This window comes from Nymphaea colorata, chromosome 11 (genome assembly GCF_008831285.2).
Source record: "Nymphaea colorata isolate Beijing-Zhang1983 chromosome 11, ASM883128v2, whole genome shotgun sequence".
Classification (NCBI taxonomy): domain Eukaryota; kingdom Viridiplantae; phylum Streptophyta; class Magnoliopsida; order Nymphaeales; family Nymphaeaceae; genus Nymphaea; species Nymphaea colorata.
The window spans coordinates 1,982,127-2,002,644 of NC_045148.1; the positions used below are offsets into that span (position 1 = coordinate 1,982,127).

The window sequence follows — 20,518 nt, forward strand, 5'->3', positions numbered from 1 at the left end:
AATTTCTGATTCTGGTGTTGATCTGTGAACATATTACATACAGCGATTTATTCCGAGTTATTCTAAATTAAATCTTCTCTACAGTATGTCTTGGTTGCTGATATATGCATTTTTAAGGGGGGTGAAGCGAAGCCCATTAGTGTTTGAGGTGCTTATGCACTTCAACACACCGCTAACCTCAATATGCCAACTGCAGGTTTGGTTACCTCAAGAAGGTGGAGTTGGCTTCAATTCTGCTGCTTATGCCCACTGCAGGTATGGTTACAGACAGATCAACTCGTGTTGCATAGTTGGTCGGGTTAGTATGCTGGTGAAAGTTTGGTTGTTAGTTTGATTGTTATGGAATGTTACTTTTATAGACTGCAAATGGTGAATGTGCAACACTCTAGTTGACAGTGTTATGCTTTTCACTCAAGCCCGAAGCAGCTCTGGACTCTGGGGGTGAGGGAGTGGCGCTTTGGCATCTTCGAGGTGTCTCCATCTCCAGTTCTCTACCTCCATTGTGAAGTCACCTGTCGATATTCCAATACCGACAGCCACACAGTAGCAGTGGAAAGAAGCACTTGAAACCCAAAAATGGCTTCTCCATTTTTCGAAGTCTAATGTGTGAAAGTTGCACTAAGTAATGAAATATTTACCATGTGACCAATGTTTTAGAACTCAATGACTGGCTGCTTGACTCACCCATTCTCGGCAGGTCACAGTGATGCGAGTCTTGTTTCGTTAACCATTATTTTTCTAAATAACAACGACACATAACTGGTCATTTAACCGTAAAATGATATGATTACGTGCATAAAAATAAGTTAAAAGGAACATCAAGTAAATCCATGGCTGAGTAATATTCACTCATGTAATAACAAGAAACCATGTCATGAACTACTTTATCGGCTATATGGAGACTTTGACACATTTCAGTTTTCGACATTAATATATCAATCAAAGACAACCCCTCGACAGAAACAAGCGTTAAAGTTAACATAGCATGCATCACCGAATTTGGGTCAACTTCTTCCAATTTCGATAAAACCGAGTCTAGCCGAATCGTCTGAGTCAAGTTAAGTTGTCAAGAGGTTTTTAAACATGGAGTACAAGACTGTTAAAATTGAATTTTGACATTTTGCCCTGCTTTTTTCACAATGTTGATGTAACCACGGATCTCTAGTCTTCCTAAATCCAAGCATCATACCCACTTGTATCAATGCATGTATATGATTTTTCTGTAATAAAGACGTTGAATGGAATAGATAAGGATTTCAAAAGAAGGTTGATAATGACTAAATGTCACATCAAAGAGGTTGCTACATTCTGGAAACAAAATATAATAACATATTTTAACATTGTAGACTTCATGACATGCCTATTTTAATGCCATGTTCTGCTGAGCAAGTCATTTCGACCACAAGCGTGTAGCTACTGTAATCGGTTGACTGGATGATATTACCTGTAATCACTTTCTAAATGGTAAGGGAAAAGCTTACCTGATGCTTTTGCTCTCATTCTTCCATCGTCGTGTTATTTGGCTTTGCACACAAGTCTACCCTAATTAACTAAATGATGTTGCATGATGAATGAAATCTTCTTATTTTCCTCCTTGCTTTCAGGGTCTAAAGTTGCGTCAGGGTCTTAGAAGCAAGAGCATCCCATCTCATAAGGCTTAAGAGAATCGCACTCACGAGAATCAAATTGATTGTGCTCGGATTTTTGACTGAGTCTACCTTGGGGACTTGGGTCCGCCTTGCCGGTCTTATAAATCAATCTAGCGCTGCCGCATTCTGCCGGTCGCCGTGTTCCGGGCATTCAATCCAGATTTGAATTGTGACGTGAGCCTTGGCTGAATCATGATAGGACCAAATCAAGCTTGCTTTGGTGGTAATGACATACTATGTTGGAATTTGGTTCTGCTAACAGTCTAGTCTACAGTTTGCTTTGATTGGTCCAAATCAAGCTTTCTTTACTGTTTATGATAGCCGACCATTTTAGTTTATCAGGAAACAGAAATATGGACCCTGGTTGGCTGGGGTAGGCCACTGCCCACGCCAGTCCATAAAAAATTTCATTATATTGTGTTAACTTCACATTGTTATGATTTTAAAATTTTATGCAATGTCACACTAAAGTTGTGTTACCAATGTAAGTGGTAATTTACTGTATATTTATATAGCCTGCGAAATATATGCACTTATATAAAGTGACAATCATGTACACTGATTATGAATCATTCGATTAACGTAGTTGGCAAAATACTTTGCCAATGATCAATCAGGATTAATGAATGTGTTAATGCACTTAGTTTTTCTATTTACTAAACGTATATATTTCATGAAAACATATATTATAAACAAGTGCAGAAGGGTTATCTGATATTTCATATTTAATGTACACACCTCTTATATTTACTTAACACATGGTTTTTCACATTTCCCTTATTTACTTATTTCATAAACTATATATTTATACATTGGAAGGCGAAAGCCTGAGAGATCGAAGATGCTGATGCTGGTCCCACCGGCCAATCTTGAAAAATGGAAGTAGTTGATGGTTTTCCGATGTCCCATCGTAGACTGCCATGGTTGGGTAACTTGTCAACAGATAATGCGCGGCGTCATGGTCGCACTTAAATGCCTTAGCCGGTCGGATATATATATATATATATATATATGTGGTCTTCTTGTTATTGTATTATTTGCATACGTAAATTATTTCATTATATGAACTATGACGTTAATGTATAAAACATTTATGTACACCCACCTCTTACAAGTATATGATCTTCTCGTTATTGTATTATATGCATGCGTATATTCTTTGATTGTATGAAATATGATATTAATGTATGAAAACCTGAAATTAAAGTAAGATCACGCTTGTTAGGAGCTGAAAATTAACTGATTTATGTTTTTTTTGTTTTTAAATTTTTTTGTACACACCAAAAAGGGGCTCACTTTATATTGATTCTTAGGTTGTCTAGATTTTTTAAAAATGTCTTGTGTGTACCTATATATTAGGATTCAAATATGTCAAATGTTGTTGGATGGTAATTTTTTTTTTTAAAAAAAAAGCATCGTTGATTGCATCGGGCATTAGCAACCGTTTATGGTATGGTATGATTAGGGGCGAAGCCAGAATTTTTTTTAAGTGCGTGCTGACAGTCCAACCTCTGAATCTGAGTAGGACCAATTAAATTTAAATCCAAAAAATACATAGCGCAATTAAAAAATTTTATATTTTTTTAATATAATTTTTTTTTTATTAGCCGAGGTGGAGCCATGGCCTAGGCCCTTGGGAATGATACAGCAACAACAACGGCTCACAATACTTTTTAGCAATGGATTTATGGTTATTTCAATGGTAATTTTTTAATTTTTTGTCATCGAACAGTATACATGTTTGCTATGTATGTATATATTATGGAAGCAATATTCGATTAATGGAAATTATAAAGATTCTTTAAATTCGATTAATGGAAATTATAAAGTCTTATTAAAAAGGATATGAACTGCTGTGGAAACTGAAGTTTTACTCCCTGCTTGCTTACCGCAAACATGTCAACAATTAATTGGGCAGAAAGTCAATTCTCTCGTATCTACCTCTAGCGATTTTATTTTATCATGTCCTGTCACCTTCTCAACTTTCCGACGACATTTTAATTTCTATTTTGGGGAATATGGAATGGACCAATCTATTTTTTAGTTTTTTTTTTTTCAGAAACAGTTCAAATGAATGAGAAATAAGGAAACGTATGGTGATAAATCAATTTATGAAAAAAGAAGAAATGTCAAAAAATAAGCCCATTTATTTAAGAAATTCATATAAAATTTAATCAGTACATGACATTGAAAAACTTTCACATTATTTTATACAGATATTTCTACGACATTCTGATCACATTCATTTGATTGGTAATAGAAAATACTGTGAAAATAAAATATTTTATAGTGTACTTATTCAAGCGTACAAGATACGACATATAAATATATATATATATGATGATAACTCTACCTTTCAAAGTCATCGAAGAGTCATTCGATCCAACATAATAAACAGTTAAAAGAAAAATAACAAAGGAAAACTAAAAAATACATATTTTTCATTCACATTTTTTTCATTATTTTTCTTTCATTATCCATCTAAAGTAGATGGATGACTCTAGTTAAATAGCTGAGCGACTCAGGATAACTATGATTATCATTTACTATATGGCTTTCACAAATGATCCTGCAGCAGAGGAAAATGTTGCAGCTTGTTTGAAAAATGCAATAACTTGCTGTGATGCGAGAGTATGTGGTCGGGGTTATCACCTCAAATTTTTCCAAGTTCAAAATCTAACTCGTAGATTCAAAACCAACCAAAAATTTTGAGAATGCAAACAGTCTGTCATAATAATGTTGAAGAGCTTGAACTATTTCCTTCACTTGGAGTTTTGGAGCCATCGTGAAGTTTGCTTTGTTGGCTGTTTCCAATTGCTGCTTTTTGTTCTTTCAACTTGCTGGTAGAGTTCTCCCTTGGGCCATATTTTGCTTTCTAACCAAAAATATTTGCCAAAAATTACAGAAAATGTGTTCTAGGTTATAAAACAAAATTATCACTCGGGGTGGCTCAACTTATGAGAAAAATTCTTCAACAGCCGCCTTTTCACAAAAAAAAATTAATTTCTAATATATTATTGCTTATAAATAACCACTCTGCTCCTTTACGGGCAAAAGATATTTTTGTTTTTAGGAAGGATATTTTATCATTGTATATTGAAACCTAATGTTTTTTTATTGGTAGATGGCGTTTTGAGAATTTTCTTTAAGGTTGAAGTTTAGAGAATGTGCGACACTTTAGCTGACGGATGTACTGATCTCCATTTAGGTCCCGAAGCAAACTTGGACTTTGAAAGCAAAGGTATTGTGTACCACAACTTTAGTGATTATTTATTATTTACCCAAAGAATATTTATATTTTTGAAGGTTTTTCAATATTCAAATATTATTATTTTTTTTATCTTAATCAAAGGTCTATCTACCGGTTGAGCTGAAGGCCATGTAGAGCTTAACATGCGTTTGGTAAAGTGAGAGTGACACATAGACCTTTTCTTTGTGTAGTTTTTGCAGTTTTTTTTAATTGATCTAATCCTACAAACAAATTTCATCTTTGAATTGATTCAATGCAGAATGCATATTAAAACTAATTATTTTTCACGCTTGTAGTATTTCTTATGCAATAAAAACCTGATGGTTGATATTATATCAAAATATTTGATGGTCAAAAAGCACCAAGGACGGAGATAAAAAATTTTGGTTGAGAGACACCCTGCTTTGTATTCATGGCACTGCAAAGAAACAAACCGGGTCCGGTAGGGACAACTCCATTTGGCTGGACCTGGATCTCTCGCTTTAACATAATGAGTTTCTCGCCGGCCCATGTGGCAGAGCCAAGGGAGGACTCGTATGGGCCTTGAGCCCACCCCAATTTTTTTTTTAAATTTACATGTAAATTTTAAAAAAAAGTACTTGTTTTATATAAAAATTTTGAGAAATGATATTTGAGCTCGTCTCAAAATTTAGAAACTTTAATTCAGCTCCTCTTATAAAAAATTTCTGACTTTGCTACTGAATCAAACTTTGAATTGTGTATGACACTATGGCAATTATGCTTGTTCTTGTTGAGTGTTTGACAAAGAACATTCAATAACAAGAAAAAGTCTCGCATTGAAGCCCATATATTTCGGTCAGGTTTTACGCACAAACTTTTTAAACCAATATTACTTTATAAAGTTGACTTCAAATTTTATTACCAATGAGATCATTTGCACTTTTATATACTTAAACTAAATCATGTTTTTTATTAAAAACGATACACTCTATCTTGTTCAATGAATTCAATTACAATGATCCAAGCTTTCAAATTAAAGCAACAGAAAGATTATCCTTGAAAATGCACCAGACAGGCAGACACAATGGAAGTTGGTAGGTAGCTTGTTTTTATTTACAGTTGGGTGACATTAATGTTTTATATTGTTATAGGAGGGCATTAATATGTAAATTAAAACATAATGGGACTTTTGTATTGAAGCACCGAAAGCAGGTTTGGCATTATACAAAGATCAGAAGAAAAGAAGTAAGGCTTCAACTTAAGATAGAATGAAATACTTCTTCTACTCACTGAGGGGGTCCATAATAAATGAGGCTTGGCAGAATCATCTTGTTGCCTTCTTCGGCAATTTCACGCCGGAACCGTGTGCCCCGAAGTTTGAACGGAGACGAAGCCACTCGAAATTTCGCGGCGTTGCAGCAAAAGAAATATCACCAACATTAGAGCAAGTACAAATTTTTCCGTTTTGGAGAAACAAAACGCCACTTCTTCCGGGGGGAGAAAAGACGCGAATTCTTTCCCTCCAGCCTCCTTTTCTGTCTTGTTGTTGGCCTTTTTGCGGCTCACTCGAAAGAGAAAAGTAAACCGCCATACTTGAAGACCGCTTTTTTGGGTGTAGAACGCGAAGTTCTTACTTCTTGAACAAGAAAGAGCAGCACGACTTCTGGCCATATCATGGAACGGAAAATATTCAACGTTTGGTATGATTTCCAGCATTTACAAGGCCTGCTAAAATGGCATGTTTAAATGAAGCAGTTTTAATGTTCGCAGTCGGAGCTTTGAAGTCAATCCTCGCGTCCAATTGATTAAAATGAGGTACATTCACATTTGACTGTGAAACAGGCACGTTATTTTAGGAGTAGAGCCAGAAGGGCTGCACATGGCTTGGTCAGCTCGAGTTCGATTAGACTATACAAAATTGAGCTTCAACTTGACTAGTTTAACTCATTTAGGTGTTAAGTCGACATTAAGTCGTTTGGCATTAACTCGTGTAAGCTTTAACTCGTGTAAATGTTAACTCGTGTAACTTGTTAAAATTTATTTTTACCCTAAAAGTTAAAACCATTGAACCGATTTTGACATTATTATATGGAGTAACGGTTTGTGAGTCGAGTTCTTGAAACTCGAACTCGACTCTTCATCATTTCGAGTATCTTTGTAAGCTCGAACTCAAGTCGTTTATAAACGAGTCGAGCACGAAGCAAGTTTTTTCGAGCGAGTTCGAGTCGAGCACGAGACGAGTTTTTTCGAGCGAGTTCAAGTCGAGCTCAAGTTGGCTCAGCTAGTTGTGCAGCCCTACCTGCCAACCCCCTTTAACTCCACCCATGCGGCAAAGTGTTCAGGTGTTGATCTGAATGTGACTTCTCTCCAGGTTGCACTTGTTCTTCCTGTTCCTGACATGAATGTGCCCGTAGCGTCCTAGGAATGGGAATTCAAACATCCTCTTCAAGTGGTTGACCAATCTCACCCTTTTCATTGAAAAGAAAAATTGCATGCTAGAAGAGTTCGCGTGACAGGGACAAGTTCGCGTGACAGGGACAAGTTCCACCTTCGGGAGGTTGAAAATTAAGGCAATTTTTTTTTCACCACCTTTTCCATACAAAAAAGGGCTATTTTCCTCCCAGTGGGAATGTCAGGTTCTAGGCCATCAAACGTGGTCTAAGCGCATGTTTGACTGCTTAATTTTTTTAAAGATAAAATAAGCCTGAAGAAAAAATTTTCATGATTTCCTGTCAAATAAAATCAGGACATATAATCTCGTGTTTGAATACCGGGTATCATAAGGTGTGGTGAGGAAAGGCATCCCAGGCAGTTTGTCTGGGCAACCGAACACGCCCTAAATAAGTTGGTAGAACCTTTTCTTATTCTCATAGCGTAGTGTACCACCCATTATTGAATAGAAGAGTAAAAATTTCACCAAAGGCGAAATTTGTGCCGTTCTTTACACATAGGACTACTTTTCCCTCCCCTTCAGAGCACCATGAAATGGAGTTAAACCAAGAAACTTCTTCTCCCACCTCTCATTACTGCCGGAAACGAAAATAAAAAAAAAAATCTTTGATTTTGGTAATTCAAAATTTTCACTAGGCCCAAAAGAAAAAGAAAAAACTTTTAGTCAAGAAGATGTTAGAGAAGTTGTTCAATACCTTTTCCAGGTTTATTTTGATAGGAAGAAGAGAAAGGCCTTAAAAGAGAGTATCGGAAGCTTTCACAGATGAAAGTTGGCCAACTAATCTACCTAATCGAGATACTCAAACGCTGAATAAACTAAACAAAATTTTCATCTAAAGGCTTTCTCTTTGCATCTAATTTGAAAAGGAATGCTCGTGTTTCTGGATTTACTTTACGCAAGGCTGGGATTTCCTAGCAACTGTCAAAGTAGATTGCATTAACTTTCACTAATGCATTTTTCCATAGTGAGCTTTGAATAAATGAGTTAATCCTTTCAAGATGGTACACGTAATTTCATGAGTTTTAGCACTTGGGGACTAGAATGTGCGAGAGAGGGCGACTTACTTGGATGATTGAGCATTTCATTTGCGACGATGGAATGTCCCAAACAGTTAACGCTAGGTGACAGAGCTTGCCGCATGGCTTCATGCAGTTGGTTCATTCCACGATCGTAGTCAGAATGCCCTAACAAAGAATTTGGTCTGCTAGAATGTAGCTTATATTAAGAAATTTACAAAAATTCAAGCATGCTTTTGAGATTACCTGTAAAGGCTTGACCTTCTAGTGAAATTTTTGTCTAATTAAAAATTTTAAAAAGGAAGATAGAAAAGGAAGCACATCCACAAGAACAGTGCCAACTATAAAGTTTTTTTTTTTTTTTAATTATAATAGTTGGTGTCGAATGGAAATGGATTGAAGAAAACTTAGGAGATGAGTGCATCTTTGTGGATAAGAACTGATCACTTCAGGTGAAGGATCAAAAGCCAAAACCTTTTGTGAGGTTCGTTTGAAGAATCACTAAGATGATGAAAATAGCTTCGTGTTTAGAATATTTGAGTGGAGAGACCAGCACAAGGAGAGGGGACCCCTTGAGATCCTTTGCTCGGCTCGAGTATCCTGTAAGGTGCTCGGTCCACCTACGTGAGTGATTTAATTTGTACGCATGAGCTTTTCAATATCTGAAAGAAAATTTACATTATTCGCTTGATTTAATCAAGGATGTTGAAGATCACCTAAAGAGAAGATATGAATAATAGTTAAAGAAAATTTGCTTTACATCAACTTTGTTTTTTCTTCAAAAAAGTGAAAATATAACCAAAAAGAAAAAAGAAATCTATGTTTCACTAAAATCCAAACATAAGGAATTTGGCTATGGATTGGGCCATTAGTAATATTCTACATGCAACCTCCACTTCCCCTTCTCTCCCTTTTCTTTCAGATAGGAAAGTTGGGATGATCAGTTCCCTAGCAATTAAGCAAGCAAGTGCTGATATATATATATATATGATACCAAGGAATTCAACTTGATGAGAAATCAATCAAGTCATGAATGAGGTTTGGCTTTCTTTAGAATTATTCCTAAAGCATTGTGAATCCACTGAAAATGCAGGGTTAGGCCGCGAGATAAGAGTATGTTCATAATTTGGGTGGGCTAAGCACTGAGTAGGGTATCTGGTTGTTCATCTATAAGAGCTCTCAAGATTTAATATTATTGTGTTTCACAATGTCCAATACAGTTTTACATAGTTTGGAACTCTATATATAACGATGAACTATGTTGAAGGTGAGTCAAATAATGGCATAGATGAACACAAGAAAAGGTAGGCCAATATAAGTCTGGCAGAAGATTAGGTTAGAATTTTGGAAGAAACTTTGAAGATCGATCTGGAAAGTTAGGTAAGTCAATTAGAAATATTTGAAATGGCAAAGAAAATTACTGAATATTGTTGAAAACATGACTTGAAAAGTTTTGCATCCAAGAATGAGTGAGAATATGAAATATGAACACTGGAAAGTAAACGCATGCTGAGTTTAATTGAGTTTTCCTCCATAATACGAGGTAAAAAAGAAGAAATGAAAAAAAAAAGATCATGAAAACGAAGAATTAGTATGGTAGGATCAAACTCATGATCTGATCCATCGGATTCATAATCGATTCTCTTGTTGAAGGCTAGTTCTTTATAAATTTAAGAATCATGATCAATCTAGTTGTTGATGTCTAAAGTACGCGCTCTTCGGTTCTGATTCATTTTCAAAGTGCTATCAGGAAACATGTCTTTTAAATGAAACATTGTGTACCAAGTGCTAGAAGGCAAGCAATGCATGCAGAGGTATATACTAGTATGTCTTGTTGCATTGCATGCCTCCTGCTCCGTTTTTTTTTTCTTTTTTTTTTGTGGCACATACCTAAGCTTAAAATTATTGTCAAAAAGGGAGGCAAATAATATTTTTATATCATTAAACAAGACAAGATCTTATGCAAGCCAATCAATGAGCTCACTCTACAAGAGACATGGAGTCTTCTGTCACCATAGAAGATTGATCACAACCAAAGATGTCAACAAAACTTCTAATTAAGATCTCTAATATTCTTCCAATATAAGGATTGTGATGAATCTTAGGTAAACTTAACAAATATTAATGCATATTCAAATGCAGTTGTTTATTACAAGTAAACTAGCTGCTACAAGCCAATCATTGTCCAAATAATGAATAAGTAATCTTAGGGGCTTACACCTAAGTAGGTTGTTGGTAGTCATACTTGCAACAAAGGAGATGAAGTATGCATACAACTTGGTCGAATCGAGTCCCATGAATCACACCGCAGTCTCCTCATCAACATAATGACAAGTGTCGAAGCCGCTGGTGAGATCCACCATTGGCGGAGATTGCTCGTATACTTTTCGGGTGAACGGGAGGCTAAAGATTGCTGGTGAGGTAGGCTCCCGGCCTTTATTGACCAAAAAAAAAAAAAAAAAATGTTCGAACTCGATCCCCGGAGTTGAACTCATTTTGCCTAAAAGCTTGTACAAGCTCCTAAAAGTCCTTTGGCTGAGTCTAAGGAATGTTAATTGTGCCATTTCAATTTTAATAGATCTTTGCCTAATGTCAATGAATTGACCAGGCCAGATATTGCCTTTCATACGGACACCTGGCGATAGCGCAGGTGCGGTTCTCGACACGTGGATGTACATGCATGACCTCAGTGGTGAAGCTAAGGACAGACCTACTTCATAGTCATACCAAAGAAATCAAGAAGCTTAACTCATGTGATTAATTACAATTGAGATCCTGAAAAGGAAACAGGGAACATTATAAGTTCCTCACTGTGACCCATCAGAATCAATGGCTGACATTGTCTTGAGAAAAAAAAAATCTTTGATTTTGGCAACAAATGAAACCAAACAAACAGAAAAGGAAAAAAGAAGACATACCATTTAGGCAGCCCCAAGAGAAGACATGACAAGAGCTCCCAACACCAAGGGAAAGTTTTCCCATTAATGGGAGAGAATCTTGATCTACTCTCTTGTTTTAGGTATTGACAAACACATGGATGTGGACTCATCAACCATGGGACAGCACCAAACATATCCATTTCATGTTGGGGATTTAAAATAGAAGTGGGTTTGTTTGTGGGGTATTTTTCTAAGTGGTTGAAGGGTGTGTGCATTTCTTAAATGAAGCCATTCATTTGTCTGGTAAACTCAAACTCATCTGGAGGCCATGACATTAATAAATTGTGCCACCATGATAAGAACTCCCAATACTTAACTTGGTTTTGCATGTTTACCTCCTTTTCATGCTTAACTTGTTCCATTGAGCAAAAATTTTTTCCTATTTTTATTGATCTATGGCTTTATTGTGTACTTTGGGAGCACCCAAAATAATATAATGATAGTCATTAGGAGAATGCAGATGGTTTTTATTGTGGAGTAGGAGTCAGTGTCAGTGATGTTGGTGGCTGACTTAGAAGGGGCCCATCTCTTTAATTAGAGATATTTCAGAAAGACATCAATTTCTTTTACAGTTATTTAGAAGCCACAGAGATTCTGGTTAATGGAAACAAATCTGAAATTGTCATGGTACATGTATTAATGAAACACATAACGCTAAGTTCTGCTTCTCTCAAAGGTCTGATTGATGCAACTACCGTTTTCCGGTCAACTTTTTAGGTGCATTTTTTCGGGAAAAAAAAGTACCCACTTTGCTGGTTAAACCAAATTCAACAGAGAAAAATGTTTTTTTTTTTTTGGTGGTCAACGGGGGGAATAAAAATTTAGGTGTGCGTGTTAAGAATATATGAACTTCAGGTATCATTTTTTATTCCCGTGAAAAGGTTTAGGTGCTCTACTGAAACTCTTGGTTTTGATTATTGAGTTATAATATGGCGAGGGCTGCAAGAAGAAGCCCTGGTTGAGGATTGAGACAGACTCTGCTAGAACCTACGGTCGATATGATACGTTTCTGTTGTCAAAGGTAGAGAGAGAGAGAGAGAGAGAGAGGATGGGGAGGATGACAAATTGACGATACGGCATGAGGTTAAAAGGCCACAACAGAATAATCAGTTCTTTTGCAGAAGAGTCCCATCCTGGCATATTTTAGAGAGGGGGAGAGAGAGAGAGAGGGAAGAAAAAAACCATCGTCACCATCATCATCATAATAATAAGGTGGTCTGGTTTTTTCTCTTCTCGGAACAGTTTGATGAGGTAAAGCAACAAAGACGTTTCAGGGAGGTCGTATCATTTAAGGATTTAGAGAGAGAGAGATAGATAGAGAGAGAGAGAGAGATGGTGAGATTGCAGTGATTGCATGGCGAGCAATAGAGTTGCGCAGCCTGGTTTTTCAGAACCAGAGAGCTCAAATCAGAGTATGGTGTACGAAGTTCTTCATGGGGTCACTCCTCCTCAGCCAAATTTCATGTACTGCTTGACTACTTCTTCTTCTTCTTCTTCTTAAAGGGTTTCTTTTCGTTTTTACTCGTTTCCTTGGATTGATCGATATGATTCAGATAGATGCATGGACAGCTTTTAACAAAGAAACTTGCCATAGTAAACCCCAATATCTCTCTTCTCTCTCTGAAGATGGGTAAAGGGGACGCATGCTACTTCTTATAAAAAAAATTTCGTTATTTCGATTTCTTTCATTTTTCTCGTTTATTTTGTGAGAAGATGCTTTTAGCGTGATTGTCTCTCATCCTCTTTGATTTGCTGGTTGGTCCTTGCTTGTCGCAGTGAACAACATGGATCTGCTTATGATTTTGGGGAGCTGGAGCAGGCCCTCATGCCCAAGGTTTTCCATGGAGTAGGGTTAGGAGCTGATGGAGACAGAAAGCGTGGGTGTTCAACCCTTCTATTCCCCTTTCTCCTTTTCCTCCTCTGATGACGTTTTTCTCTAACTGCCTGCACAGCAAGAAAGAGAGAGAAAAAGAGAGAGAGAGAGAGAGAGAAAGATGTACCAATTGTGGGAGAAAAATGGCAGCGTCATGCCTCTTTGGTCATGCTAATAATTCCAAGTCTGAGAATTTGTTTGGCATGATACATCAAACATGGAAAGAATACTCTCTATCTCTATCTCTCTCTCTCTCTCTCTCTCTCTGTGTAAATTAACATAGACCGACCTTGTATTTCATAACTTTTCTTCCCTCCTCCTTCTGTTCTTTCTCTTTTGATTCAGGGAACTGCGATGCTATTAATTTTGCAGCATTCTTAGGCGTTAGGCCTCCAACTCTGGAAATCTTCCCCTCATGGCCCGTGAGACCTCAACCACCACCAACCAGGGTTAGTACCCTCCATCAAGTTAATGCCCCTCCAATTCTTCTTTCCATCTTGATTTCATGATCAGAATCTAAAGCAGGACCGACCATTTCTGCATCTTGAATATTATGATCAATAAAGGAAGGTGTGGCTTGATTTTCTTCAACAGGCCAACTCTCAGTCGGCAGAGAGTACAGATTCTGGGTCTGCGCAGAACACGGGCCCCTGGAAGGCAGCTGATGCACGCTTTGATCAAGAATCTCCGATCAGTACGAAAGGGTCGGACCACTCTGAGCACCACCCGCAGGGAGAGATGGCTTCTGATCCTACCAGAGCTCCTTCTTCCACCGCACCTGCTCCCAACAGTCAATTCAAGCCTCTGGAGAAGGTTCATTTTGATCTCTTCCTTTCTGTTTCTGAGTCAATTCAACAGTCAATTCACGCCCCCATATATATTCTTACCAGAAACCAAACGTTTTCTCCCCCTTTCACTCCTTTTTTTCTTCCATCCAAATTTTCTATTCATTTTTCTTTTCCCTTGAAAGATTTTTTCCCAGTTTCTGCTAAAGCGGCCTCGTTCTGTCTTTTGGCACTACTGAATTTCGATTATTTTTTGTTATCTTGTTCATTCAAATTCCAAAGCTCAAAATTTCAATATAATGTGTATAATATATAGAGATATATATTGTAGGCTATCGTTTGTTTCATTGTCATATATATGTATAGATACGTCTTACTCTTTCTACTGTTTGGATTATCGTTCATATATTATAGGCTGTACAACTAACGGACCATCATCGATTCAAGCTTTCAAAATCTTCTCCTTTTTAATTTGCAGCAGCAACCTCTTCCCGTCCTCACGACTATTATATTCATACAACTTTTTGTCATATTTATGCACCCAAATCCCGAAGCTTAGAAGTTTCACAAGGCATATAAGGAATACAGAAGTAGACAGCCGATGGCTTCTCTAATATATATACTTGGTCATATTATTAGCAGTACTTTTTGCAAACAAACAAGATTATGATTATTAATATTATTATATCGTGAAGGTGGTGAATCATCATCATCTTTGTCATCTTAATCATTATAAAACTTCAGCATGACTCAAGAACCAGAACAGTACCTTTTTGAATATTCAGTATTGGGTTTCCTTCCCATTCTCCACTTCCCATGAGCCCTTTTGATATGTGATCATCTTCTTTGGCTTTTCTTTTCTTCTCTTTCAATTTACAGAAAAGCTTCACCGCCCAACAATCTGAAAAGCGAACTCTCGTTTAATTACTAATTTTTTTGGTGTACGCTTCTGCGCGTGGCTTTTATGTTTATTTTACAGAAGAAGGTTACTGCCTCAAGTTCAGAGAGAGATGGCTCCAAGCAGTTGGATGCGAAGGTGAAAACGGATATGCATTTAAATCTGCTAATCTTTTATTACTTGCTTATTATATTCATCTTTTTTGTCTGTTCGTTCCCATGATTATTATTTCTTGAGTTTCGTGCAATCTCGAATTCCAATACAAACTGCAACTCTTGACTGGTTTGTCTCTACAGACTTTGAGACGGTTGGCTCAGAATAGGGAGGCAGCAAGAAAGAGTAGACTGAGAAAGAAGGTGGGCTTTTTCATATTTTACTTTTAAATTTCATTTTCCAAATATACGCTTGGATCTTTCATGACACCATCTATCACGAGGTTCAGAACGTATCCCATAGCTCTTTGGCATTTATGTATAACTTGAATCATAATAAAGTTAGCAGATGAGTTTCATTAATATAACGATCGTGAACTTTTTATATATATATATATATATATATATATATAGAGAGAGAGAGAGAGAGAGAGTGAGAGAGAGAAGAATGGGGGGAAGAGAGAGAGGGTCTCCACTAGTTTCATGAACACTCAAGGAGATGCAATCAAAACGGAAAGTACTTAATATTGTCTGCTTTATTTTATACATGTTGATATGATAGGCATAATTTAGTGTTGATATTAAAATTATTGATACCCACTGGAGTGTTAAATTAATATACATAGCACATTAAGACGATGAGATATGTTATCTGATCCGTAGAATTTTTTTCCCTAACACAGTTTATATAACTTCTTTTGCTATTATAATAATTTTAGTTCTTTCTCCCTTTTCTTCTGGTTATCTTGAAGGCTTATGTACAGCAACTAGAAAACAGCAGGATCAAGCTGAACCAGCTGGAGCAAGAACTGCAGAGGGCAAGATCGCAGGTTAATTTCAACCTAATTAAGTGTCATTTGTTTTTATTTTATTATATTTCATATGTGCATTTTTCTATTTCTTTCTTTTTTTCATTTTTCTCATATATAGATTTTGCTGGATTTTCTAGGGCCTTTTCCTAGCCGGAGGTGCTGGCGCGAACCTTAGTTCAGGTGCATTTTTCTTAATTATATATCGCACGATAATTTGATCATATTCCTATATACACCAAAATAAGCTGAAATTTTGGAATATCTTTCTTTTGAAATCTCTTGCCCGCATGTTCCTCTGTTTGGCAAGCCTGTAGCGTGTGGCACAAACTTCAACCATATTGTTTAATATTGGCATGCAAATAAAATTGTTATTAATTTATGAAACTGACAGCCTACCTCCCTTAGTTCATTAATCTATATAATAACATAGAATAATAAGACATCAATTAATGAAAATTGCACGCTTCTTTGTCGTTTATATATATATATATATATATATATATATATATATATGTGTGTGTGTGTGTGTGTGTGAGAGAGAGAGAGAGAGAGAGAGAGAGAGAGAGAACCACATTTTCTATATCAATGTTTTATGTCTTGCAGAGAACACGACAGCAAAAAGGAAAATTAGAAGACAAAGAAGAAAACAATTACCTTAAACTTTTCAATTCTTAAAAAACTTTTTGAAGGGTGCTTCAGTTTCCAAAAACAACCAAAAGTTTTGACAACGCTCTACACTGTGTGCCTTTTTCCTCTCAAACGTCATGCTTGAATGAAAGAACAATATATATATATATATATATATATATATATATATATATATATATATATATATATATATATATATAAAAGTAGATATTTAGATGTTAGATTTATAAAGAACAAACTCATTCTTTTGATTTTTTTTCAAATAATCTAAAAAAACAAGAGGATACTTTCGTCATCTAGTATTATTTTTTTCATTGTTTTTCTTTTAACTGTTGATTTAAAAATATTTTATATATATATATATATATATATATATATATATATATATATATATATATATATATGTGAGAGAGAGAGTGAGGAATAAAGCAAAACCTTGAACTGTTTCTTAAACAGTTTCAACCTTTTGCTTTTCAAATTGAACAAAAGGACATTCATCCTGTTGAGTAGTTAGCTAGACCAACAGTTTTCCATTCCTCTCCAATACGGTCATGTTGATCGTTTTTCTTGTGATGCAAACGATCCATTTTAAAAACACCGGGGCACCCATGCGTCATTCAGGTGGCTAAGTTGACTGGTCGGGTAACTGTTGAAAAATGGAAGGACTTAAATGTAAGTAACTAGCAAGGAATTCTTGTTCAGGTGCGGCAATCTTTGACATGGAACATGCAAGATGGCTGGAAGAAGATCAGAGGCATATGTCGGAGCTCCGGGCCGGGCTGCACGCTCACCTGCCGGATGGCGAGCTCCGGGTGATCGTCGACAGCTGCCTCGGCCACTACGACGAGATATTCCGGCTCAAGAGCGTCGCCGCCAAGGCCGACGTCTTCCATCTCTACTCGGGCATCTGGACGACTCCGGCCGAGCGCTGTTTCCTTTGGATGGGCGGATTCCGGCCATCTGACCTCCTCAAGGTACGAGAGCTCGACCCGCTACAACGCTTTGAACCAATTGAAAATGACAAAAGCTAGATGAATAGTGCATCAATTACCTTAGAGCGAGCTCGCCGATCTCAATACTGCAAAATATGTGGAAAAAATAAATACTGTACATATATCTATAAACCAAAACTAATAGTTAAAATTGAAAATTTGGCAAATTTATTCAGAGTAAAACATGGATTATAACAAGTAATAATGAATATATGTTGTTTAGATTAAGTCAATACCATGCATGTTGAACTATGCCTTTCAAATGGCCGTTAATTCTATTTCAAAGTTACCAGCTATATAACTGGAATTGGTCATTCAACTTGCTGTCGTGTTGGATTTTCCATTAAATAAAAAACAATATACATTAGATTTTATTAAAAAAAAAAACCAACAACTTCCCGTCAGAAAATATGACTTCCAGATCAAGTTTCAGTGATATTATATATGTGTGTATATATATATATATGTACATGTTGACATTCTATTACATCTTTACAGTTAGATTTAAAAAAAGTTATATATATATCTCAAATATGAGAACTTAATTTGCATTAATATCATGTTGCAAAGGGAAGCATTTCGAGACAATTGTCCTAATTTTGATTCCCCTATTTATTTCACATAATTTATGCCTTTCCGAAATTATAAGAAACAATATGAGGCGTCTACATCAGACCACGCTAACAACTTCCTTTTTCAAACTAGGAAACGTGCACCAACAAAATATATCTACACCTGTACTCAAACCTAACACAAAATCCCAACTAACTTACTCATTCTCTAAGCGTGTGTATCTGTGTCTGCTCGTGCTGTGTGTATGTCTACATATAGATAATATATATATATATATATATATATATATATATATATATATTGTATTAAGTGATAAATAAGAAGCTGGGACAATGAAAATTTCGTATAAAAAGATTGTTGTGCTGAGTTAATTGAAGTGGGGAAGGTGAAGAGTAAAATATCATTGAATAACGAATTTCTGGAAGAAGTAGTTATGCTTATGCAAGTTCGTAATCGTACAGAATGAGAAATAGTGGCTCAAGTTAGGCGTGGATGGCAATTTCCATAAGTTAGGCCTGCATAATGAATAATTGGTGTAGGATTTCCTGGGTTGGTTGGGAACAACCTTCGCTGATAGCAAGTTGCAGGTGTTAGTCTACTTTAAATACGTTATTTAATTTTTTTAAAAAAAGGTACCTAATTTTTATATGATTACCAAAAGGCTGCAAAAAAAAATGTATGTTTCGAAATAACCAGATTGGCCCCAATCTTTCATTTATTTCCCCTAACGGGCACGGGACCCTGTGTAGATTCTTGTGCCGCACTTGGAGCCATTGACAGAGCAACAATTCCTGGGCATCTGCAGCCTCCAGCAGTCGTCGCAGCAAGCGGAGGAGGCGCTGTCGCAGGGACTCGACTCGCTGCAGCAGGCGCTCGCCGACACGATCGCCGCCGGCTCACTTAGCCAAGGGCCGGACGTCGGGAACTACATGGGTCAGATGGCCATAGCCCTCGGCAAGCTTGCTAACTACGAAGGATTCGTGCGACAGGTTCATGCTTCTTCCGCTGCTAATTATTTCGAAGAATACTGTATCTTAAGCCAGATCACTTTTAGTTTAGATGTATGTTTTAGTTATTACGAAATTAATGTCTCTTATTAGATCGAAGATCATTACTAGAGAAATCAATATTTTTTATGAAATCGACTTAAATTGTTTACTGTTATCCGAATTCTCATGTTATAAGGCTTGTTGACTTTTTATGATTACGAAAGGACATCCAATATGCTGCCTATCCATTTACCACATATTTAACTGTCAATGTCCATGTGTATATGCAGGCTGACAACTTGAGGCAGCAGACACTGCACCAACTTCGCCGGATTCTAACAATCCGGCAGGCGGCCCGGTGCTTCTTGGCGATTGGAGAGTACTACACCCGCCTGAGAGCCCTCAGCTCTCTCTGGTCCTCTCGCCCTAGGGAGTATGTCCATCATTTCCTTTCATTTTATTTTCCCTTTTTTTATTAGTAATTCACTCTTTTCACCTCTTAGCCTGCACTAAGCGGATGAAAAATGACCTGCACCTTTGAAAAAAACTATGTGAACTCTTTTTGAAGGTTCATCATCATCTTAAACTTCTGCTCTTCTTTTACAGAAAGTATAGGGTTAAGCACACCCCTACCAGTTTTAGGTATGTAGTTAGCCATTGTCACATTGTCATTGTACAAGTCTCATACTAGAGCATAAGCAAACAATTTGGCAACTATATTGCATTCGATCCCCTCAATACTGACTGTTCTGAAAAAAAAGGGTTTTTGTGGGCTTATTTGTCGGAGGCCTGTGATGCAGGATAATGGTTCCAGAAGCACATCCTGTCGCAACCGCAACTGAACTTCAAATGGTCCAACACACAGAGAATCACTTCACCACTTTCTGATGATGATGATGATGACAATGATGATAATACTGCGCATGGCGACAACGGAGGCGATGCTGATGGCAATGAGGACGATGATGATGATGTACTTGAGCTAAAAGGGCCAAACCAATATCAGTTAACCAGAGAATATGGAGAGTAGGTGCCAGTCAATGGGACAAGGGCAGGGAAAAGATATGTCATATTCCTTTGCAGGATTCCATTCTTGGGAGGGTGGAAGAAGATTAATACACGACTTATCTACAAGCACATAGAGAACGAGATGTATTATTTGCCACATGGAGCATGAATAAAATAGAGAGAGAGAGAGAGAGATAGAGTTTCCTTTTTGGAACTGAACTTCTGTCCCTTCTGCTTTCTTCACTGTTTTAGATTATATCAAAGGATAACTACTGCAAGTTGATGCCTCATGGGCCTCAGGAATTTTGGATGGTTGCTTATGAAACGCCTTTGTATAGCGGAAATTAACTAAGCTTGTAGCTTATCACATCCTGAGTGCCTTGTCGAGTTTAGGCTCGGCTTTTTGTATTAATCGAACAGTTCATGAGACAATTCAAGCAAGCTATGATCATTAATTAGATTGTTCAGGCTCGATTATGGTTAATACTAGCCAAGATGAACAAGTCTTCTTCAGTTCATTT

At 36.8% G+C, this 20,518-nt stretch overlaps 1 protein-coding gene across 2 annotated transcripts; it reads left to right on the top strand.

The window, feature by feature from the left end:
* The first annotated feature begins 12,400 nt into the window (after positions 1 to 12,400).
* LOC116264931 (transcription factor TGA2-like) lies at positions 12,401 to 20,456 on the top strand. Of its 2 annotated transcripts, none has more exons than XM_031645395.2 (12): positions 12,401 to 12,731; positions 13,044 to 13,144; positions 13,486 to 13,589; positions 13,735 to 13,953; positions 14,905 to 14,961; positions 15,120 to 15,179; positions 15,728 to 15,805; positions 15,925 to 15,967; positions 17,138 to 17,409; positions 18,750 to 18,989; positions 19,280 to 19,422; positions 19,790 to 20,456. In XM_031645395.2, exons 1-12 carry the CDS (start codon positions 12,622 to 12,624, stop codon positions 19,875 to 19,877), a joined length of 1,515 nt encoding a protein of 504 aa, XP_031501255.1. In that variant the 5' UTR covers positions 12,401 to 12,621; the 3' UTR covers positions 19,878 to 20,456. The 2 variants fall into 2 exon arrangements, with proteins under 2 accessions (XP_031501255.1, XP_031501256.1); XM_031645396.2 differs by having other exon boundaries at positions 12,402 to 12,731; positions 13,513 to 13,589.
* Positions 20,457 to 20,518: the final 62 nt, after the last annotated feature.

What these genes read in the sequence shown, in the direction of transcription:
- LOC116264931 (XM_031645395.2), top strand. Translation starts at nt 12,622, where the DNA reads ATGGCGAGCAATAGAGTTGCGCAGCCTGGTTTTTCAGAACCAGAGAGC. An exon ending in AGCTGATGGAGACAGAAAGC is followed by an intron (nt 13,145 to 13,485) that starts GTGGGTGTTCAA and finishes CTTTTGATTCAG; the next exon opens with GGAACTGCGATGCTATTAAT. An exon ending in TGCAGAGGGCAAGATCGCAG is followed by an intron (nt 15,806 to 15,924) that starts GTTAATTTCAAC and finishes TGGATTTTCTAG; the next exon opens with GGCCTTTTCCTAGCCGGAGG.